Source organism: Larimichthys crocea, chromosome X (genome assembly GCF_000972845.2).
Source record: "Larimichthys crocea isolate SSNF chromosome X, L_crocea_2.0, whole genome shotgun sequence".
NCBI classification, from domain to species: Eukaryota; Metazoa; Chordata; class Actinopteri; family Sciaenidae; genus Larimichthys; species Larimichthys crocea.
The window spans coordinates 25,729,409-25,752,754 of record NC_040020.1 but is presented as its reverse complement, the minus strand read 5'-3'; the positions used below and the strand labels follow the sequence as shown (position 1 = coordinate 25,752,754).

Genomic DNA, 23,346 nt, shown 5'->3' with positions numbered 1-23,346 from the left:
AGTGGGAATGACAGAGACACCATTCACCTGATTATACATCCGTGTAGGATCAAAATGTTTTAAAATCTGTCACTTTATGGTAGAGAAGTTGTTTTGAATGCCACTGCCACGGATCGTGTCTCCCATCCAGCAGTGGGTGCTGTGAGGCGGTGAGACAGAGTCAGGGGAGACGTTGTGGGTGTCCGGAAGAAGGACTGTCAGTATGGCGGATAGATGTTTTTGCTTGATGATTTTTCATTGTTTTGGTGTGAAAGCGAAAACATTTAATGAACAAACACGTTCAAACCTCCGCGCTGCACTGAACGGCACCTGCGGACTCTAACGGCCGTTTGTCACGCTGCGCGGCTCGGAGCCGGAGCGGCCGTTACCCCGCTGTCTGCCTCCGTGCGCGTCGTGACTTGTGACCCAGTTTGGTCTCGGTGAGTTTTCGTCTCCTCCTCCTCGATTGTTGCTTAATACTCTGCACAGTACTCTGCGCAGTACTCTGCACAGTACTCTGCTCTTTCCTCTGTGGCTGCAGCAACAGTTTGACGTCAGGGAGATGAGCCGTTTACCAAGCGCAACACGACGGTTGGAAACCGTTAGCGCACAGAGGTTCGTTTGGTTTGTGTGTCTTCCAGTTGGCAGGGACGGAGCTAGAAATACAAGCCCCCCCCCCTTCAGTCCGTGCTGTCAAACTACAAAAGGACCAGGGGGCTCTATGAAGGCCCCCAGACCCCCTGACAGGGCCCCGGTCACTACAGGCTCAACTGTTGGAAGCAGGGGCGCCATATAGGGGGGGAAAGTTAGGACAATTCAAAGGGCCCACGACTGACAGGGGCCCCCCTAAACAATAGGTAAACACCAATATAAAATTATTAAACCATCATCATTGAGTATATATATTTCAAATATAATAATTAAATTAATTATCTCTTTGTTTTTACGTGTCTTGGGCAGTAAATGGCCTTTAGCACATTTTTATAGTGGCTTTTAATCTCGCATCAAATAGCGATAGCGTACAAATCACCAGCAGTAAATATTGTGATCAAGCGGAAACCTCTGTGGCTGTGAAGTGAATCCAATGCAGAGGTGCCCAGAAACTGCAGTTCCTCAAACGTCCACTTGAGGCTGGCTACAAAACAAGTCAATCATGTTAAATGTTAAAATGTCCAACTTCACAGCAGAAATAAACATGTTTACAGCCTGGTACAAAAAACAGTTTTGGTCTCTATAGCTATTTTCCATGTTCATGACAACTGTACTGACCCTTGTAAATTCTATTAAGGTTTAATGTTATACTTAACAGCGTAATTATCATAACGTAGCACAATTACCCACTTTGATTGACAGGTAGGTGCTGTTACAGATGTTTCAAGCTCAGGTCTCAAGTCCATCAATGATCCACGTCTTTGCCGACTTTTAGATTAGCCGTGAAGAAGCAGGACTGCCGACATGGCAGTGGCCAGAGCCACATATTTTTGAGCTTCAAAATGTGATACGCAAATTTGTTTTCAGTTGTTAGACTATTCTCCATCTTTGTTTGTTTTGAGAAATATTGGAAAGAAACAATAATTTCAAATAACTATAAAGTTTTATATCCTGTATTATTTAAATGTGTCCTGACTAGACACTCTTGTTTTGTAACTTGTCACAAGCCTTAAACATTGTGAATCACTAGTTTACTTTTAAATGATTTGTTGTATTTTATAAATGTATATGTTTTCTTCTGTAAAACCTTAATCTGAAAAGTAACTACAACTATCAGATAAATGAATTGGTGTAAGATGCATGATATTTCCCTCCCTTAAATGTAGTATAAAATAGCATTAAATAGAAATATAACAGTACGTAGTACTGTGAAATATAGGAGCCAGTGGAGCTTGGTTAAAAGTGAATTAAGCATCTGCATGAATTTTTCTTAAAATCTGTCTCCAAATCACCTGTTTTTACAGTTTCATTGAACATTATAACCTCTGTCAAGGTAGGATTTGTTCCAGAAGTGTTGTAGTAGACTGAATTAGTTTTAGTAAGGTGCACCTAAAAATAAACCTGGAACTGTAAATGTATATTTCAGTGCAGCAGAGAGAAATTACGGAAAAATTAACAGAGCCTGTAACTAACTTTTTTGTTTCTTCTCCAGTTTTCCTAGACTGACCTGAGTGAGATGAAGCATCAGGAGCCTGAACACGGACCAAAGAGGGTCACATCCTAATTGAGTCTAAGAAGAAATAAATTAGCCTAAAAACCACATACCAAAAACTAACAATGGGTGAAGTGACTGTTGAAGTCGATGACGAGGGGATGAAACAGGAGCCACTCCCACAGCCACTGCTGATAATCCTATCCCCACCTCCACCTTTCTTACCTGTCCATGGTGAACCAACCATGCCTTGGCATAAGTGGGTTAAATCTTTTGAACACTACGTTGAAGCTCTCGGTGAAAGCGAGCTCACTGACTCCAGTAGGTGTGTGCTCCTAGAGCACTGCCTTGGCCCAGAGGGCCAGCGTATCTTCACAACACTGATCCAGAGTGAAACCACGTACGCTGCAGCCATATCAGCACTGACTGTTTACTTCAGCTCTCATCACACTTCTCAGATGTACCGCCTAAAATTTCATCAGAGGACTCAGATGCCTGGAGAGACCGTGGATCAGTTTGTGTCTGCCTTAGAAGAACTGCTGAGGCCTTGCAACTATGAAGACTTACAAGACCAGCTGATCCTGGATCAGCTGATTGAGAAAACAAACTGCCTGCAGCTCAAAGAGAGGCTGCTGTTTGAAAGGGAAACTCTGACCTTGGACAAGGCGTTGGTTATTGGTAGAGAGGTTGAATGTGCTTCTAATGAATCTGAACTGTTTAGTATTCACGAAGTCAGTGTGGACATTGGAGATGATTTAGACCCTCCTGTTCAAAAAAAGGCCAAAAGAGGACGACCTCGGCGTGGAGAGAGGAGGACGAAAATCAAAACAAAACCACAGACGGCTAAATCAGCACGAAGATCCCATTACAAGGATAATTACTATTATGCCAATGACAAGCTATATTATAGTGATGATGATGAAGACAAGTCTAGGAATGCAAGTGATGATATTGGGGCCTTGTCCTCATCGCCACAGAGGATTAAAGAGGAAGATAAAGCTAGTGATGATAAAGATGAAGACTCTTCGACTAAACTAAAAGGCCCCCACTGTCCTATCTGTATCGACCGGTACTTCAAAGATGCAAACAAGCTCACCAGACACATGAGGATGCACACGAAGGAGAAACCGTTCAGCTGCCCCATCTGTGCCGTGACCTTCAGCCAGTCCTATCACATGACCCGACACCTCAGGAACCAGCACAGCGCAGGACCTCACGTCTGCACCATATGTGTGACAAGTTTCCAGAGCACTGAAGAGCTACAAAGTCACAAGAAGACGCACGCGTCGCAAGTTCTGTCACGAATCGACTGCCACGAAAAATCCACAGACAATGGGGCGTTTTATAGTCATGACCGGTCTGCCCTGACAGAGGGACAGAGTTCCCAGCAGTGTGATGAAGTGAAAAACCAAGAAATAATTCAGTCACGTAACAAGGATAGTCACGAGAGTGATGATTGCAATGCTGAGAATGATGAAGACTCCGGTTCTAGTGATTCTCAGGATAAAGGATCTGTAGTTAGTGTTAAGACAGAGGGTAAGGATGCTGATGGAGCTGCATCTCAGGATGGAGGCAGTCAGAAAGAAAAGGTTGCCTCTAAGACTAAAACAAAAGGCCATTTCTGTCCCATCTGTGTTGACAGGCGCTTCAGAGGGCCAAACAAACTCGCCAGACACATGAGGACACACACAAAGGAGAAACCGTTCAGCTGCCCAGTCTGTTCTTTGACTTTCAGCCAGTCCTACCACATGACCCGGCACCTGAGGAACCAACATGGCCTGGGTCAGTATATCTGTTCTAAGTGTGGGAAAAGTTTAAGTACCTGGCTGGAACTGAAAGCACACAAGAGGACTCACACAGTTGAAGGCCTGACATGTCTTGCATGTGAAAAACAGTTCAAGGAGAAGGCTGCACTTGTGAGTCATCTTAAACTACATAAGAAGATTCAGGCCAGCCCTCGAAGCCTCGTCTGCGGCGATTGCGGCAAAGTATTTGGTCGAATGTATCATTTGAAAAGACACATAGTGACCCATCGCAAAGCATCAAACGGCGAGTGTTACACGTGCCCTGATTGTCAGAAGCATTTCGCATTTCCGGAAGACCTCAACAAACACCTGGAGATTCATGTGAAAGAAAACAGTGGCACTTGTCCGAAATGTAATGAAAAATTCAATAGTCCGGAAGAACTGGAGACGCACATGGGGGTTCATGAAAAGTCTTACACCTGCAAAACCTGCGGGAAGAAGTTTAAGGTGGAGTACGCATTGAAGAAGCACGAGCAAGGCCACCAAAATGAACAGTATTATTGTTCATTGTGTCGCAAACGCTTCATCAAGCTGTCTCACTACAAGAGGCACGTAATGGTCCATGGAAGACGGGAATCCAGATGTCCACACTGTGACAGCGTCTTTCTACAGTTAACAGCTTTGAAGTATCACCTGCGGACTCATACAGAAGAAAGACCGCACCAATGCACCTGTTGTATCGAGACCTTTGAGGAGAAGGAAGATCTAGAGCAGCACTGTCTCAAACACAGGAAATTCAAGAAGGAGAGGCCGTACTCGTGCACTCGATGTGACAGCGCTTTCTCTACGCTAGTTGAGCTGACCGAACACATGAGCTCACATGAGGGAGAACAGCCATTGAACTGCCCCGTCTGCGGCAGGACTTTCCTGAACAAGAACAAGCTGGAGAAGCACCTGAGCATCCACACAGGCGAGAGACCTCACCTCTGCTCCGTCTGCGGCAACGGCTTCCCCTCGGCAGCCAGCCTCAAGTTACACATCCACATCCACACCGGAGAGAAACCCTTCCAGTGTTCGCAGTGCAGCAAGAGCTTCAGGTCGTCCAGCGGGCTGCGGCTGCACAGCAGGCAGCACATGGAGGTGCGTCCCAGCTACAAGTGTCCAGAGTGCGGCAGAACTTACGGTCGCATGACGGAGCTGAAGATGCACCAGCGTTATCACACGGGGGACAAACCGTACGCATGCACCTGCTGCAACAAACGCTTTGTTAGCAAAGACAAACTGAATGTTCACATGAGGATACACACAGGAGAGAGGCCATACTCCTGCACCCACTGTGGACAGACATTCACACAAACCGGGGACAGAAACAGACACATCAGTAAATACCACTGTTAGATACTGTCGTAACAGAACTCCAGTGAAGCTTTGGTTGTTGCTTTTGAATGATCTTACCAGTGGCTTTGCATGTTTGTAGGGGCAGGTAGCATTAAGAAGCAAGTCAGATGCATTATTTGAGAAAGAATAAGAAACCAAGATATGCTGAAAGCAGATTAAAGCTGCCATGAACACTAAATTGTCAATTTATGATGTTATGTGATTGTGTTTTGGAACACCATCATAGAGTAAGCACTTAAAATGATCAATCAGTGTTGATCACTGTTCTATCACCAACTCTTTAACACAAGCTTTACAAGGACTATTTATTGCTAGGCCCTTATTTATTAACCATTACCACAGTTTCTACTTTTCAATGCCTTACTTTAAAGGAGCAGTGTGTAACCGAATAGTTGCAGATTGCCCCACATCCACAGATTGTGGATTGTACTTTTAAGGTCTGATATCAAAGACTCCACACCCATTAGTCAAACTGTAACACCAGGAAAGGTTCATATTAGGATTTTCATGACTTCATGTTTGCTGGGTTTGACTTCAGCTAATGAATGCAGTGCTCTTTTGTGGCGTTTAACTTACTTGGTAATGGGCTGAAACATGCAAAACCACTGATATCTCTGTGTCGTGTAAGTCTTCACTGTTGTCATCTAAACAGTATTTCACTGTTGTGCTGGTTGCAAGATTTCTGCCTGGACTTTCTTCAATATCACGTTACCACGTAATACAAAGTCTCTTCTGCATGAGGGTTTTATACACTACGTTCTTACCTGTCTTACCAACCAATAACTAGTGACCGGCATGCGAACGGTTCTTTCAGATCCAGAGTTTTTGCTCCATTATTTGCATTGTAGATGGTTAAACAGGATATAATCAGTCAAATGACACTAAAAACTATCATATTTCAGTAATTTTGCTGTCCTCCCACTTCAATATGTGTTGTCATAATATTATGTTTGCTTTGTTTTACTTTTTGCAATTGTTTAGGCTTCTTTGTAACCAATCATTTTGTAACTGTTTAGAAAAGTGCCATAAAAATAAATCGATTATTCACTCTGCTAACACAGTTTTATGAACAATGTTTGTAAAAGCTACATCATTATATTCAGTCAAATGAGAATCACCCAGACATGTGTAAATGGAATTATGTGTCTTCATATAAACCCCATAATTGTATCTATTAAGTGTTACGATATCACCATTCGTTACTCAAAGCTGCATCTGTGGTTGAGTGCTATGACAATAAGTGGTCACTCAGCCAGCTCATTCATAATTAATCAAGATTAAACCCAATCAAATAAGCTTTCAGCTGTCAGGTTAAATAATTTCCAGAGGTAAATTAAATTAAGAGATCAATATTGTTGATTTAAGAACAAGGTTAAACAGAGGAGTTTACCCTTCAGTTCTGGCATGCAGTTAAATATTTATCATCCACAGGAGCTGTTTTAGTGAATTCTCCTGAAATGAACCTCATTGAAGAATATCTGGGCATAAAAGAGTGAACACAGGCACTACAAGTAATAAAAATCAAGCTGTCCACATGAGGGGGCTGTGGGGATAAAATGAGAGGGGCCAATGTATAAGTAATATTAATAGTGCATAGTGATATCTATATCTGATATCTACTGATAAATATGACATCCTGATAAAATATATTTATACAAAACTAAAGTGCAAAATATATAATACATAAACAGTAAATGAACAACATACAAGTGTCAAAACAACAAAATGGTTACTAACTAATATTAATAATTATGTAGAAAGAAGAAAAAGTAAAATAGACACAACTAAATCAATAAGATTTTATTTATATGCACCAAAACAAATTATATTGTGACACAGTGGTCTACACTGTGCTCTCTATACTTTTATTACAGAGAATCAACAATTCCAACCATGACTTGGTGACAGTGGCAGGGAAAAACTTTACGAGGCATGGCCGCTTCAAGAGACAGGATATGTGAGAACCACAATATGTCATGATGGATGTCAGTTTTGCCAAGATGCAAAGCTGTGCATGGATTCACACCAACAGGTCACTTCATTATGTAGACTGGTACAATTATGGCCCTCTAATGTATGTGAATGTGTGTGGCCAAAATATTAGAAACACCTCTAAATATAATGTAGTCCAGTTTAACACTACTGCAAAGTACAAACTCAGTAGTGAACATAATAGTTACATGAAAACCTCTCTAATGTGTCAACAAAACCAGAAAAATTATAAGCTTAGAAAAAGTAGACGTAGTATTTCTACTGTTTATTACTACTTTTAATTTAGTGAATCATCTGAATACTTCTTCCAAAAATGCCGGTAATATACTATACATCATATTGTGACCGTATGATATTCTATTATATTGGGTATTTTTGATAGTTTAACATATTTAACTGATAAGACTTATGTACCTTTACTCACGGCAAAATAAAAGTGCAAAACTTAAAGGTCCAATGTGTAGAAATGAGTTGCATATAGTGGTCTATTCGCTGCATTGCAATCTCCTCATATCACCCTCACCTTCCTAGTGTAAAGGAGAAACAACACTTTAAGGACCCTGTTTAGAGTCACTATTTGTTTTTTCTGTTCTGGGCTACCGTAGAAACACAGTGTTTCAGTGGGTTGCCTCCATGAAAGAGGGCCAGCTCCCACTGTAGATATGAAAGGAAAATTTTTAAGTAACAAAAACAAAAAGATTCTTATTTTCAGGCGATTATACATGCATGGAAACATAGTTATGAATATTGTATTCCATCTCTGTCTTATTCTGAAAATAAAGGTCCCAAATCTTACACACTGTGATACTGAAAGGATACTTCAAACACAATATCAAAAAAAAAAACATCAGATCATTTAAGTATATATGTGGTGGAGCTATGTGCAATATTACTGGCAATAGAATGGGTGGAGGACAGGGTGGACAGGAAGACAGTCATATGTAGTGGTTCAGTTTCATCACTCTTGAGCTTTAAAAACAGGACAGCGAAAACACACCAGGAAATATTATATGAAATACTGTTAAAAACATCCAGATTAACACAGCAGGGGACGGAAATAACGTTCATGTGACTACCAGCTCACAAGGGAATGAAAAAGCAGATAAAATTGCTAAGGAGGCAGTAAGGAAAGAGGAGGTGAAAATGAAAATAAAATTATCAAAAGCAGAAGGAAAAAGTTGAATATGGAAGGAAATAATCAAATCAATGGAAACAACATTGGAAGAACCAGGAAAAAGGGAGACATTTATATCAATTATAAGGTGTAGTAGGAGAGGTAGCAGAGCAGAGCAGGTGATCATCAAATCAAAATCAAATCAGATTTTATTTGTATAGCCCAAAGTCACAAAGTACATTTGCCTCGGAGGGCTTTACAATCTGTACAGGGAGTGACACCCTCTGTCCTTAGACCCTCGGTTCGAGTGAGGAAAAACTTGCCCACAAAAAACCTTTAACAGGGAAAAAAGGGGGAAGAAACCTCAGGAAGAGCCACAGAGGAGGGATCCCTCTCCCATGACAGACAGACGTGAAATAGATGTCACATGTACAGAATAAATTAACACAAACATATTGTACAATTACAATGACTGACAAAATGCCAATGAATTACAATGACTGATAAAATGATTACAGTAGCAGTGGAACCTGTGATAGAGATAGAGAGACACAGATGCACAGCGGCAGCAAATCATTAACTAACTATAAACAGCAATGGAGATATCAGAAGTACTTTATTAATCCCCGCAGGGAGATTGTTTTCGTTACCGCAGCTCCCAAACGTTAAGTGAGATAGTGAGAAAACAAAACTTTAACAATATACACCTATACAATATCCTATTTTAACACTATATACACATGTATAAATAACAGTTAAATAAAACCAGTGACAGTAAAATAAAAACCAAGTAACAGTGAGATATGCAGTATGTAAATCTAAAACCTTATAAAGAATTTAGGGAGGAGTTGTAGAGACTGATGCCCACAGGTAGGAAACACTTCTTGTGTCTCTCTGTGGAGCATCTTGGTGCCAGCAGTCTCTGGCTGAAGGTGCTCCTGAGTCTGTCCAGCACCTCGTGGAGTGGATGGGAGTCACTCAGCAGAATAAGAATAGGACACAGTAAACTGAATAACACACTCAATATATTAGGAAAACATCCAACTGATCGGTGTAGCTGTGGGGAGAGAGAGACAGTGGACCATGTGATTGTTGCTTGTGAATGGATATGAAAGGGAAGAGAGGGAAGAGATGATAGCAGGGCTGAGGAAGGCGGGAACAGTGGGGAATAGTTTCAAGGCAAGCCAAGGCAAGTTTATTTGTATAGCACAATTCGTACACAAGGCAATTCATAGTGCTTTACAGAGGCAAAGAAAAACATTGGACATTAAGACAAGCAATAGAAATAGAAAAAAAAATGTAATTAAAAACATCCGAATGTCATTTAAAATCATTAAAACAGCAAATTTGAAAAACTATTTAAAACATTAAACGAATCACTGGATTATGATTAAAAATTCTTTAAAAATTCTTTAAAAGAGCTCAGCCATAAGCACGTGAAAAGAGAAAAGTTTTTAACCTGGATTTAAAAGTGCTCAGAGTTGGGGCTGATTTCAGTCCTGCTGGTAGTTTGTTCCAGTTGTGAGACACTTCACCGTGTCTGGTTTGAACTCTGTGCTCCACTATCTGACCTGAGTCAGTAGATCTCAGAGCCCTACTGGGTCTATATTCTACTAACATGTCGTTTATGTATTGTGGGCCTAAACCATTCAGTGATTTGTAAACTAGTAGCAGAACTTTAAAATCTATTCTGTGGCTAACTGGGAGCCAGTGTAAAGACTTAAGAACTGGGGTGATGTGTTCTGATCTCTTTGTTCTGGTCAAAACTCGAGCTGCTGCGTTCTGAATGAGCTGCAGCTGTTTGATTTTTGGGGGAGTCCAGTCATAAGACCATTACAGTAGAAGTTCTACTGGAGACATAAAGCATGGTCACTTTCCGGATCTGTGTTGGGACATAAGCCCTTTTAACTCATGGAGATGTCTTAAGTTGGTAGCAAGGCGAATCTAGTGTGACTGATATTATTATGTGACTGTTGAAAGGATTCCGCAATACTAGAACATCGCCAATGATTTAGATACGGACTTAGGTATAATAAAAACTTTAGTTTTCTGAAGCAGTGAAAATGTGGGTTACTTAACACTAGGGTTCGATAACGAGACCTAGGGGTTCGGGGGAGCTCAGATCTCAGGGGTATCGGTGGATGCACTCCGCCCTGGCATAGTTTTATACCATTTTGGTTACAACATAATCGTTGTGAGCAATCGTGTCGAGGAGGCGAGTTGACTAAAAACTAAGAAAGTAAGACATAATTTGCTGGGACAATGACATGACAGAACAGGCACGTGCACAAGGTGAAGCCAGGCGATTACCTGAACTGGTCTCTCAAAGGCAACAGCAGAAGTCACACTGAGGTAAGTTGTTGTGAGTTCATGCACTGTGTTGGTTTTGTTATTTGAACAAGGTGATGTTAATGCACGGTTCATTTTGTGCACCAGTAAAAAAAATCATTACTAAAGAAGGGTTCGGTGAATGAGCATATGAAACTGGTGGGGTTCGGTACCTCCAACAAGGTTAAGAACCACTGATGTCAGCGCCGGTCCTGGCCACATTTGCGCCCTGGGCGAACCCCCCCCACCCCCCGAGGCGAACATTTTCTCGTGCGCCCTAACGGCCGCCCGTGCGCCCCTGGATGCGCCGTGCGCCCCTGGATGCGTGCGCCCCCATCGGTCTGTCCGACGCCCCCCTCTGCCTTGTCAACACCCCGCTCCCGGGGCGCCCGCTCCGCTAACTTAATGAGCGGTATCGTATTTTTGCTTTTTCGGCCGTTCGTGCGCCCCCCACGGAGAATGCGCCCTGGGCGGCCGCCCACATTGCCCATAGCTAGGACCGGCCCTGCCTGATGTAGAGACAAGAGTGTAACACAATGTGGGAAATTTAGAGAAGGGAGGAAGAGATATCTTGTTTTAAGTGGGTTAATAAAAAAGAATTTAAAAGGAAGAAGTAAAATAGAAGTAAAACAACAAAGAAGAAGAAGAAAATTTTTCAAACGCCACATGGAGTGTCAGCGGCGCGTGAACATCCGGTCCGACAGGTGGCAGCACTCACCTTTAGTGACGTAGCTAGTGTTGTTCACAAACAGGAAGAAAGGGGAAACACTGAGGAGGCTGTAACGTTAGCTTGGAGTAGTGGCTTCATTATTAAAGAAATCAGGCACTTCTTCTTGAAGTTCACGTCGCTATGTGGATAATTCCTGAAGCCACGTGGGTAATGTAAAGTTATTGAGGTCTTATTGTGATACTCATAAAGCTACAGTCACTTGTTATGGCTGCTTTAGGCTTTACTCCTGCCAGTGGGCAGGATGTGTTTAGCATTGACACAGGTGAACAGTCCAGCTCCACATCAGGCTGTGTGCTCAGTGGGAAAGAGGCCAGGCACTTCTATGAAAACCTGATGAAAGATGATAAAGCGCACAGGAAAGATGATGGCAGAGGGCACAGCAGGAGAGTGAGGAGGAGAGGAAGAGCTGCAGAGATGCACCGGGGTCAAACCAGCTCAGGTAGTAATGAAAGTGAAGGCAGCCAAAGAAGAGAGACCTCAGAAAGCTCCATGCAGCTCCTGGGTCTGAGGCTGCTCCGCTGTGCCCATGAGGGGGACGTCTCCAGCCTCAGAGACCTGCTCTCAAAGGGGGCTGACATCAACTTCCAGGTACAGTACTCTCACGCTCACTGTGTCTGTGTTTTTAAATATATTTGTATTTGTTTAAAGTCCTGATGATCTCCTCTCCAGGACACTTACTTCTGGACGGCGGTGATGTGTGCAAGCTGGTCAGGACAAAGAGCTGCGGTGAGGCTGCTGCTGCAACGTGAAGCGGCGTGGGTTGGAGTGGTTGATACGCAGGGCAGGGATGCCAGAGATCTGGCACTGGAAGGTAAAACTACACAAACAAACTCTAGATTTCTGTGTTTACAATGAAGCTGAACTCATCCATGTCTGTTTGTTTTTTTTCCACCCCCCCAGCTGGCCACAGTGACATATTGGAGGAGTTTGAGAGCTACGGGGAAAGTACACAGAGAGACATACCGTCTGATAACAGGTTAGCACATTGTTGCATACAGTTTAAACCGAGCTGAACAAAATGTTTATTCATTACATATAGTCTGTACAAAATATGATGAGATCACTATTCTTGATGGAAATAGAAGCACAGGCATTTCCTTCAATAACTGGATTGCCATTTTCAAGTTGAAAACATCAAATTTGCCAAACTAACCGTTAAAACCATACATTAAAATTATATTATGAATTAGGCAATGCAGCAGGTGTTTTGGTGAGAGGTGGTAAATGTTATCATGTAATCACTGGTTTGTCAGGGCCACAGGAAGCTCATCTGGTACTGGGTGAACTTCCAGGTCTGCGTCCTTACTGCCCAGGCCCTTTGCTCAATGTTATCCACCTGATAGCACCCAAAAACAGTCATTTTGAAAGATCCACACTTGGTTTGACTAACTCAAGCTGCAGATTAGCTTAAGATAAAGTTTCAAACACCTTTCTGGACAGACTGTAGATTTGGTTCCCCTTCTTGTACATGTGCGCACCTGACTGTTGTTATAAGATTGTTCCTTTTAATATTTCTCCTCTCACTAATGTTCTCTCATCTTCTCAGTGCCGCCCAGCGTCAGTGGTGCGATGTGTGTTGTAACGAGTACAGCGGCGGCTTGTCATCTCATCTCTCCTCCACTCTACATCAGTTCAGTTTGCAGCGTCCTCCACCCAGCCCCTACTACTGCCTCCCCCCGTCCAGCAACAGCTACAAAATGATGGTACGTTGTGGCTGGAAACCAGGGACAGGGCTGGGGCCAGAGGGAGAGGGGACAAAACAGCCAGTGTCAACTGTGCTGAAAAGAGACAATGAAGGTCTGGGCTACGGACAGATGAAAAGAGCCAAAGTTACACATTTCCAAGCCAGGGATCACGACGCAGTGAAACTACCATCCAAGGAGAAAGAGAAGAGTGGAGGAAAAGGACAGAGGAAAGAAGAAAGTAGGAGAAAGGAGCAAAAAGATAAGAACTGGGAAAGAGATTTCCGTGCCTCTTTTTATCTTTGACACCTGCACACAGTGACTTTTCTACACATTTACGCAAATTATACCTGGTTTTGCTTTGTTTTTTAATTGAGAGCAATACATGTATTACATGGAGTATAATACAAATACCTTTACCCTACCTCAAGCTGATACTGTGTCCATTCATTGAGTCTGTTATGCAATGACTAAATGTGGCTTTGATTGATTTCATCTTTACCCTGATCTTGTGTACTTTTGACCCACTAAGACTGTAAATGCTCCAGGTTCCCCTTTCACCTAAATTAACACACGTGACTGTTGATGTTTGCCAAAGGCAAGGCACTCATGTCCTCACCTTTCGAGATCAGAGACCTGTAACCCTCAAAAGAGACAACATGTGGTCTCAGGTAATTGAGTCTCTGTTTTCATTTAGTGTGGCTGATTACATCTCTCCTCAGGTTTATGGTGAGTAGTGCTATATAGTATAATACTTAGCGTGCCAGAAAAAAGATTTACTAGTTCCCTCAGCCAGCACATGTTTCTGGTTATTCTGACCCGCAATTCTCTGCACAGCAGAAGACATGTCACATCAAATGAGCCTAATGAGAGAGCGCAGACAGACGACACACAGCATCCGTTCGTTAAAGTGAACAAAATAAACAAAGTTTAACAATAGCAACAAAAGGACATAACTATGGAAATCACATCAGAAAAATGCATACATAATTTTACTGTCATGAAAAAAATACTGCATGGCAACATCACCAAGCAGTATTATTTCAAACTATAATCTTCAATGGAGTTATGACTAATGGTAGTAATAATGCTAAGCATAATAATAGCACTGGGGAACAATTTGAATTAGATTTTTATGCTCATTAAAACTAAAATTGGCATGCTGATTCCAAAATTGCAGTCAAGTTTTTTCTCCACAGCTTACCCTCCAGATAAGCAAAATTCCACCGATTAGACTTGCCAGCTGATCACGATTGGACTCATCTACAGCTATGTAGCAACTTGTTTGTGCAGTCACAATTGAGACAGTGTGGTGAGAGGTGTGTACAGCTCCCAATAGGTCAGTACTATCAATATCTGCAAACAGAAAGCTGGCATAGTAGGAATTAAGAGGATTTGTGCTGGCTTTTCTCTTAACCTTGTAACCATGGGCATACCGTTGTAAGTTTTGTTTGGTTTGATGCTGTTTTTGTAGTTTTCAAAGCTTGTAACTATTCCATCTTAGTGTTTTATTTACATAGGTATATATTTCCTTTGTTCCAGATCATGTCTGCTCCTGCTACTTCTCTCGTCGTAACAAACAACCCTGACTCCTTTTGCTATATTTGTGGTAGTTTCACCATTCCAAGTCAGAGGGCAAACATCAGTGCATTTGTCAAACAAGCATATGTTGCATATTTTAAAGTAAAACTCGACGATCAAGACAAGCCATGGGACCCTCACAAAGTGTGCAAGCAGTGTGTCGAGAGTTTACGGATGTGGACCAAAGGAACACGTAAAAAGTTGGCATTTGGTATCCCCATGGTGTGGCGAGAGCAAAAAGATCATTGCACAGAACTTTTGTTCTTTGCGTTTGTTTAGTGAAAACAAGCACATATCTGTTAAGTAAATTTTCCATTTTTTTTAAGAAAACGGGGATCCTATAGTTAAAAAACATGACGTGATAGAGAAAAACTGAGATCAGTTTTGGATGTGGAGGAGAGATGAGATGACAAGCTGCCGCTGTATGTGTTACAACACACATCGCACCACTGAGGCTGCATGACACTGAGAAGATGAGAGAACATTAGTGAGAGAAGAAATAATAAAAGACCAATCTTTCAAGTCTGTCTTAAACTGTCGGCTGATCTGGATACTTCCTCCACCACTGCCTTTTTAATTCAGTCTCATATTTTTCAGTTGATGGAAAGACATACATAAACACCTGCAAAATCTAATTAAAGCCTGTGCAATTAGCCTGCAATAAATATCAGTACTTCCCTTGATAAAGCTTTTGTTATTAGAGAAGTGTTGATTTAACTGCAAGGTCAAACATAGAGACAGTTTATGGTGCTGTTGTGTGGCATTACAGTATATTGTATATTTCAGACTGACCACATGTTTTAAATATTTAACTTACTGGGAAAGAGTTGTCTCTAATATCTTTAAAACCTTAAAATGTTTTTATTATTTTCATCGCCTGCAAGTTGCACACACACAAAAAGAGCTCATACACATGTACAGACAGGTTGAAACAATTGATGAAAATCTTTTTTTTAATTCACAAGAGGTCTACAACATAATTAAAATGATTATCCTTTATCTTCTTGTTTTTTAGCTTGAAGGTTCAGACCGTGGCACCAGCTTCAGTTTGATTGGTCGTTTTGGGACTAGAAAGACTCGGACATCCATCTCAAAGGGCACCTGGTAGGTGTAGGGTCAAAGTCAACAATAGATAAAATTCAGCCTTGATATTTAAAATCTGCAAACATCTGGCAGTATCACAGAGTGCGGGAAACCTTGTGCAAAGAGCAGATGCATGATTGGTCATACTGTATGTGATACTTGGTCAGATAAAGTATGAATTGTGTTTTTGTTTATAGTTGTAGTTAGTGGCTTTTAATCTTTGAACAGACAGATCTTTATACTGTTATTGCTTGGCTACCTTTGGCATTATATAACCCTCAATATTGTTATCAAACATTTGGACAGGACTACTCATACACCATAAAAAAAGTAATAAACATTAAAAAAGTAATGACAAGCATATCTGTGGTACCTCAGTCTCCTTACACACAGAGAAGCTATATCTCTGGAGGATCTCCACCACTGCCAGTTTCATCACCAGCAGAGCAAATCGCGTCCCTATGCAGTTCCTTGGTCCTGCCCCGAAAGGCATGTAAGTGTATGGATTAATACTCTCCTTGTTTTGCTTGCTGAACCTAAGATACACAAACACACATAATAATGTATTAATAACAGACATGAGGCATGCAGAGCTCAGGTCCTCTCTGTGGCTGTTTGGGTAAACCTAAACATGTAAATCCTTTTGACACCTTTCAGGTTTGAACTCCTCTGGTTCAGGCCACAGACTCGGGTCCAGGTGCAGGGTCCATGTAGGTATCATGATAACCATATCTTTTGGAATCACAAGGCCATTTATCTCCACAGTCGACTTGGTCACACGCTCCAGACGTGGAGCAATGGGATACAATCGGAAAGACTCGTTGATGACGCTATCTAGATACTCCATCTGCATCATAGCCTGGTATTCAGCTGGAGCCTAAAAAACACACAGACACATACATATGACTGCTATGAATTCTAACTCATGCCACACAGAAAAAGATTACCACTCTGTTATAGTAGGCAAAGTTTGGAGTTACAATAAGCGCTGAAGGCATACAGTGGTGATTGATGGAGGTATTGGTGTGACTACAAATTGCACTGTACCTTAATTATTAAACACATCAGCAAAAGACAAAATAAGATCATCTTATAATGGTGCACCATGTGCACACAACTCAAATCTCAACTGCGTGTTGTGTGGACCTGTACAGCAAGTTGAATAGTTGCTTCAACTCTTGTCAGGTTGCAGGTTTGAAATAAAATGAACCTAAAGCTAAACGCATAATGTCTAGCTTTAAAGTAGCAGATAATCCTCTTACTGCTGTATTTGGTCTTACACCACAGGGTGTAAATTTAATTTAAGTAATTATAAGTCCAATGTGGTGGCCTTTTGTACACTACTGGCCAGGCGACTGATTCTGTTCAAATGGAAAGACCCTCTTCCTCCTTAATACTCCCACTGGATTAAAGAGACTATGCAACATCTGAAGCTAGAAAAAATATGATACTCTCTCCAAGGGTCTGTTCTGAAATTATTCTAATCTGGCAGCCTTTGTTGGCATTTGTGGATCAAATGGAAACATAAAATGTAACCCTGTAATACACGTGAACCTCTTACTTCTATTGTCACATATGTTCTTTCTGTCTCTGTTATATTTGTTTACGTGACTCATCTTATCAAGTACACAAAATGTCTTTCACTCAGTGGTACAGGTCTGGTGGGTGGGGGGGTGGTGACTAGGGATTAGTCACTGTTTGTATTATGCTTGTAAAAAGACCTTGTTCAAAGTAGTAGACAATGATCTACATACTTCTGTCAAGAGTTGGTGCAAACCAAAGTACTGCTAATAGGAAAGTGAATATTTGACTTAAATTCATTGGATGGGCAGAAAAACAACTCCTTATGGTTAATGTTCCGTGCTGAATGTGTAATTAAGCATCTCACTCTGCTTGATTGTGATCTGTCTAAATGTAGCACTTAGCATTTTGATAAAACTGTAGTGCTTTTATGATTCTTGCAATTATTGGGTTGAATAGACTGATTATAAGTTGCTTTGTACAAACCAGAAATTATGGATCAAAGGGATTTTACAGTGGCGTAATAGGTTTGCTCGCTCCGTATCATGGACTACACGCATTTGCCATACATTCTGTAATACAGGCACACTTGATTTAATACACTAGACTAAAAGCATCAGCTAAATAAATGTAATGTGTATGCTAACTGGATGTGGAGTATATCTGCCCCCAAGTGGCCAAAAATCAATGAAAGCAGTTTTATATAAATTAATTACTTTGAGGCCTTTCTGCCATCTCAAATGTAGTCCCCCACCCACTCTCAACAGACCTTCTTAGGGAAAGTGGCGTCAATTTCCTCCTGTAGACGCTTCATGACATGAGGGTTTGTTGCCAGATTGTAAGCCAAGAAAGTGAGAGAGTTGCTGGTTGGTTCGTAACCAGCAAGGATGAAAGTCATTGCTTGAGAAAGGATCTCATGATCGCTTAAACCTGGGGAGATAGAAAGGAGATATGATTTAGAATATCTTCATGTTTTGCTTTTATGTGTGTGTAGACAGATACCGTGTATGTGTGTGTCACCTTTATCCTTGTCTTCTCCACTGGGGTCCTTCTGAGAGTCAAGCATCAGCTGAAGGAAATCCACTCTATGACTCTAAAAGTAGTCATATGAGAATAGCTTTGATTATATTTATGAATCCACTGATAGACATACATATGTACACACAGATATGCACAGACAGCCTTACCCTTTGTTTGCTCTTCTCTCGGTCAGACTTGATCTTCTGCACTGCAGCATAAAAGAAGTCTGTGACAGACTTAGGGAAAATGGAAAACTCCAACTTCTCAAAAATAGGACCCATAAAAGGGAAGAAAACTAAAGGAGAGCAGAAGGAGAAACACATTTAACAAAGACATAGGACAGACAGTGACTGCATTGACTCTAAACATTCACAGGAAGTTACCATACACACATACAAGGCTTACCAACCAGAAAAGGACACAATAACTCAAGTAAATGAATTTTCCGTAAATAAATTCTGTACCAACAAGCACCAAGAGAGGGTTGAACAGGTCAAATTTTATCATCTTCTTGATGTTGGTAACGAAGGGGTCTGAGGGGTTGTTGAGTGAGTCTATGTCCACACCGAAGGCTGTGCTGGTTATGATATCCATACTGTAGGGTCCAAAGAAACTAAACAACACAAAAACATGTCATGAATGTCATTTTATGATGAATTCATGCATTTTCTAGAATAACTTAAATATGTTGGAGTATAACATGTTCTTACTCTTTTAGCTCTAAGGGCTCGTCCTTGTCTGCCTTCTTTTTCATGCTGTTGACCAGTTTAGCAGAGTGGTCCTTCATTATGTCAAACATCTGAAGCACAGGCAGGAACAGTTCAACAGTTATACACAGGCTAACTGCAATACTTGAAATAAGAATACACGGGTGGTCAAGGATAAATCTGAGGAAAGACTAAAGATTTTTACGATATCTAACAATCCTTCAAATAAAACAATCCAAGATGGGAAAAAAATATCTTTTTGGTTGAAATCATGACAGCTCATGTCCACACTAAGACCACAGATAGATCAACAGATGGGGGCCCAAAAGTAGATATTATTTCATTTTAAGGGGATACAAGCCAGTAGGTTGAGAACCACTGCTTTAGAGACAATCTTGTCAAATGACAATAATAAAGGGTTGAGGAGGTAGAGAGCAGAAGATGGCTGTACCTTTTTCAGTTTTCCTGAGGTGAAAGAGGGAGAGAGGTTACTGCGGATCCTCTTCCACTCGTCATCCTCACTGACGCTCACGGCATCATACATTGGCCCGTTCAGATGGAAGTTCTGTAACAGAGTTAGGAAACAATGAAGAAGAGAGTTCAACTAAAATGCAGCAGCCATAATAGCTTATTGAATGTGTCATATGGTAAGAGTGCATACTCTGCGATTGGTGAAGAGAGAGTAACACTCCTTTATCAGAATAGTTTTGATCATAGCAGGATCTGTGATGCACAGTATGGGCTGGCGGCCCTCGAAAATGCTAGATATGAAAAGAATAGAACAGAACATGAATAGAAAAATAACAACACACAAATCACATACACATCTATAATATACAACACTATAAAGAGAGATTATAGAACAGTATGCAGAAACACACGCACACACATACTGTACAACATGCAGACTTACCCCCATATTTTCCCATATTTCTTGAAGCACTCTGTGTCAAAGTTGGGGATTCCCTAAACACAAGAATAATAATATACATGATATTAATTGAACACCAATCTTCAATCCTCTTTAACATGGTGGGGACACTTGTGGCATGAACAGTTATATTTAAATATGTAAAACATTAACAATGACAGTGTTAAATTCTGAAGGATATATAAGGAATAGACTGAAGTCAGTACATGCTGCATGTCAAAGCTAATTCCATTCTATTATATGACTATAAAATAAACTTTTAACACTCACAAATCATACTTCAAATGCTTCATTTTGAGACCATTACCAACCATTGGTAAAATGGAACTTTCACTGTCAAAATGTAATAACTTAACTCAGATACTTATGCTTTACTTACACTATTAGCAAGTAATTAGTAATTAGTTAGTTAGTAAGTGTGTTCCATTGTACCAATATTTACCCTGCTATACCTCTATATATTGGTATAAATCTGGTGTATTGTCTCTGTATGTTTACCAACCTTTCTATATGCTAGCATAGTGCCAAAAAATGGGACTGGTTTGGGACCAGGGATGCCCATTTTCCTAAATGTTCCATATGTCCAGTAGGTGTACCTACAGGGGTAGAGGAGAAGATATTGTTATCACACATACAAGCAAGCACACAGATACAACACAGTATAAATAGCTGGGAAACATATTCTTAAACACTTACACAAAGAACAGTGTGATGAATGCAACCAGCAGGGTCCATGTCTCAGTGGAGAAATAGAAGAGGTAGCCCATCACTGCAAGTTTTCTCTCTCTGGCAGCCGTTCAACTAAAATCATGACCAGAGGCTTTTATATTCTGCTGAACAGATCTGTTACGTCAGTAGAGGAAGTGTGTGGGAGACAATTTCAGGTCAATAATTGACCAAGCAGCATTTAGCATATGCAATATTATTTAATTAGAAGTAGTATAAAGAAGTCTAGTATCTTCAGAACTGCAATGGATAATCTGTATTTCAAATAAAAAGACTCTTGACAAACTATATGTGCATTAAGAGAGAGTTTCTGATTTAGTGAAATGATCCATTCCCCTTATCCCTTTGAAGATGGACCCTGAAAGTCTTGTTGGACCTCTAAACCCAATCAAACTACAGCTGATGAAGCATTCAGTCATGTCCAACTAGGGAGACTCATCCCACAATGCTAAACTATTCTGGAAATGTGTACCTTTAGTGACTAAACATGCTACCTAAAGTGTTAAAGATCAGATCAGATCACTATGTTTTGGTTCAGATCAGATCCAGTCAATCATGTTGATTACTGGAGTTTATATGTGCATCATGTTGATAAAACATGGCAGCTTATGTCAAATAGGCCATGCCTATAAGAACTGTTGTTTCTGAACATACAACAGGCAACAATTGTGACTGGACAAACAAGTTGCCATGTAGCTGTAGATGAGTCCAATCGTGATCAGCTGGCAAGTCTTACTACAGCTAATCAGTGGAATTTTGCTTATCTGGAGGGTAAGCTGTGGAGAAAAAACTTGACTGCAATTTTGGAATCAGCATGCCAATTTTAGTTTTAATCAGCATTAAAATCTAACAACAAAAAAATAATTCAGATTTTTCCCCAGTGTAATCTAATATCTATATTTGATGCAAATATGTTATTTTCAAAATTTGGTGATTTGCAATTCGATCCACCACCTCTTCCTGTCCACAACACACTGAACACTGTGTTTCTAAGGCCACATGTTGTCTTTTTTGAGGGTTACAGGTCTCCGGACATCTCATGACAAATATTTACATGTCTAAAGGTGAGGACATGAGTGCTGGCAAAGTGCACTGTTTATTTTTTTGTTGTTACCGGTACATAATGCTGTGTTCAGAATACACAGTAGGACAAACTTTAACAGCAGCACTGCTGAGAAATGACTAGAGAAAATTCATTGTGTTTACCCTGATTGTCAATATATTACATATATATTATTATATATAGTACTGTGTTGACCCACTAAGACTGTTGTAAAAGGTTATATAAAAAAATACACAAGCCTTATTTATCTAACAAGATTCACTATGAACAATATAATATAATAATAATAAGAAGAAGAAGAAGAAGAAGAAGAAGAAGAAGAAGAAGAAGAAGAAGAAGAAGAATTTGAGTGGACATCAAGCAGGTCCAGCTATGCTGCAATCTACCCAAACCGGCAGGACAAGAAAGCTGCATACATGCATAAGATGCATTAATGGGACGTGATTGTGTACAGATGGATAGGGAGAGCAGAAGAGAAGAGCTCAGTGTATCATGGGTCCCCCAGCAGTCTAGGCCTATAGCAGCATAACTAAGGATGCTTCAGGGCCCACCTGAGTGAGCCCTAACTATAAACTTTGTCAAAAAGAAAGATTGATATGGAGATTGATTTAGAGATTGATATCTGAAGGCTCTGGCTCCATGTCTACTTTTGGAAACTAAAGGAACCAAAAGGAACCCTGCTTTCTGAGAGAACAGTGTTCTAGTGAGGTAATGGGGTACTATGAGTTCTTTAAGATATGATGGTGTCTGACCATGAAGAGTTTTGTACCAATGGAGAAGCCAGAGCTTCTTTGCACAGGCTACCCATAAAATCAGTGTAAAAACATCACTGAAACCGACCACCTCTTAATTTGTGGGAAAACATTTTAAATATCATTAATTGTCTCTAGTCAGCAACTGCAGTGCTGCTGTTAAAGTTTGTCCTATTGGGTAGTTTGAACACAGCATTATGTAACAACAAAAGATAAATGGTGAACTCTCACTTCGTAGCAGCTCCAGGTACCTTCTCACCTAAATTAACAAATAAGACTGTGAACTGACTGTGAAGCCAATTGTTTGTACCTGCCATATCAGCATGGCACTCATGTAAAACATGTAAAACACAGAAAGTGTTAACACTTTTGGTTATGTTTTAGGCTTCTTCCAAGATTGTATTTAAGTACACGGACTGCCTACCAGTTAGTCAGAACTGAAGAAGCTTCTTAGGTGATAGGCAAAACGTCTTCACACATCTACAGACAAGTCCAGTTACCCCAGACTTAACCTTTTGATGACCTGGATGACTGAGAACCTTCATAGTCTTCTGTATTTAAATATGGACAACTTGAGTCAAATCAAAGACCTGTAACCCTCAATTTCCCAAATTTCAATCCAAGCTGTGAACATCAGAGCCCCAAGACTTCCAAACAACTGAGCAGCTTTGTCTACCAGTCAGTATCATCTTTTAAATCAGATCTTAAAGCTCGTATTTGTAGGGGTGTCCTACAAGTGCCTCAGTTTCCTGCTAAATTCCATAGACAGATGAAGATCAGGAAAATCATTATGTGTGAAAGTGGACATAATTGTGATGGACTTGCCATTACATTTTCAACAAAATGTAGAA

At 40.7% G+C, this 23,346-nt stretch overlaps 3 protein-coding genes and 1 long non-coding RNA gene across 4 annotated transcripts; 3 read left to right on the top strand and 1 right to left on the bottom strand.

The window, feature by feature from the left end:
• The first annotated feature begins 147 nt into the window (after positions 1–147).
• LOC104928747 (zinc finger protein 420) lies at positions 148–6,321 on the top strand. The gene is made up of 2 exons (XM_010743084.3): positions 148–419; positions 2,123–6,321. The coding sequence occupies exon 2, from the start codon at positions 2,248–2,250 to the stop codon at positions 5,263–5,265; it is 3,018 nt and encodes a 1,005-aa protein (XP_010741386.2). The 5' UTR covers positions 148–419; positions 2,123–2,247; the 3' UTR covers positions 5,266–6,321.
• A 5,078-nt stretch (positions 6,322–11,399) lies between these two features.
• Positions 11,400–13,546, top strand: gpank1 (G patch domain and ankyrin repeats 1). Its single transcript, XM_019261806.2, has 4 exons — positions 11,400–12,017; positions 12,099–12,240; positions 12,330–12,405; positions 12,976–13,546. Exons 1-4 carry the CDS (start codon positions 11,634–11,636, stop codon positions 13,415–13,417), a joined length of 1,044 nt encoding a protein of 347 aa, XP_019117351.2. The 5' UTR covers positions 11,400–11,633; the 3' UTR covers positions 13,418–13,546.
• Positions 13,547–13,775: 229 nt separating this feature from the next.
• LOC113746656 (uncharacterized) lies at positions 13,776–16,268 on the top strand. Its single transcript, XR_003463024.1, has 3 exons — positions 13,776–13,840; positions 15,708–15,796; positions 16,154–16,268. It is a non-coding gene; the product is annotated as an uncharacterized LOC113746656 (long non-coding RNA).
• LOC109139171 (cytochrome P450 3A40) lies at positions 15,640–20,787 on the bottom strand. The gene is made up of 13 exons (XM_019261805.2): positions 20,651–20,787; positions 20,457–20,550; positions 19,937–19,989; positions 19,685–19,784; positions 19,475–19,588; positions 19,027–19,115; positions 18,781–18,929; positions 18,484–18,611; positions 18,317–18,389; positions 18,066–18,226; positions 16,426–16,652; positions 16,149–16,311; positions 15,640–15,793 (listed from the first exon to the last, which is right to left on the bottom strand). The coding sequence occupies exons 1-13, from the start codon at positions 20,719–20,721 to the stop codon at positions 15,704–15,706; spliced, it is 1,512 nt and encodes a 503-aa protein (XP_019117350.2). The 5' UTR covers positions 20,722–20,787; the 3' UTR covers positions 15,640–15,703.
• Positions 20,788–23,346: the final 2,559 nt, after the last annotated feature.

Coding starts and splice junctions, on each gene's coding strand:
- gpank1 (XM_019261806.2), top strand. CDS start 11,634: ATGGCTGCTTTAGGCTTTACTCCTGCCAGTGGGCAGGATGTGTTTAGC. Junction 12,241..12,329: donor CAGAGATCTGGCACTGGAAG/GTAAAACTACAC, acceptor CCACCCCCCCAG/CTGGCCACAGTGACATATTG. Junction 12,406..12,975: donor GACATACCGTCTGATAACAG/GTTAGCACATTG, acceptor TCATCTTCTCAG/TGCCGCCCAGCGTCAGTGGT.
- LOC109139171 (XM_019261805.2), bottom strand. CDS start 20,721: ATGGGCTACCTCTTCTATTTCTCCACTGAGACATGGACCCTGCTGGTT. Junction 19,990..20,456: donor CTATGCTAGCATATAGAAAG/GTTGGTAAACAT, acceptor TCTTGTGTTTAG/GGAATCCCCAACTTTGACAC. Junction 18,930..19,026: donor GAGCCCTTAGAGCTAAAAGA/GTAAGAACATGT, acceptor TGTGTTGTTTAG/TTTCTTTGGACCCTACAGTA.
- LOC104928747 (XM_010743084.3), top strand. CDS start 2,248: ATGGGTGAAGTGACTGTTGAAGTCGATGACGAGGGGATGAAACAGGAG.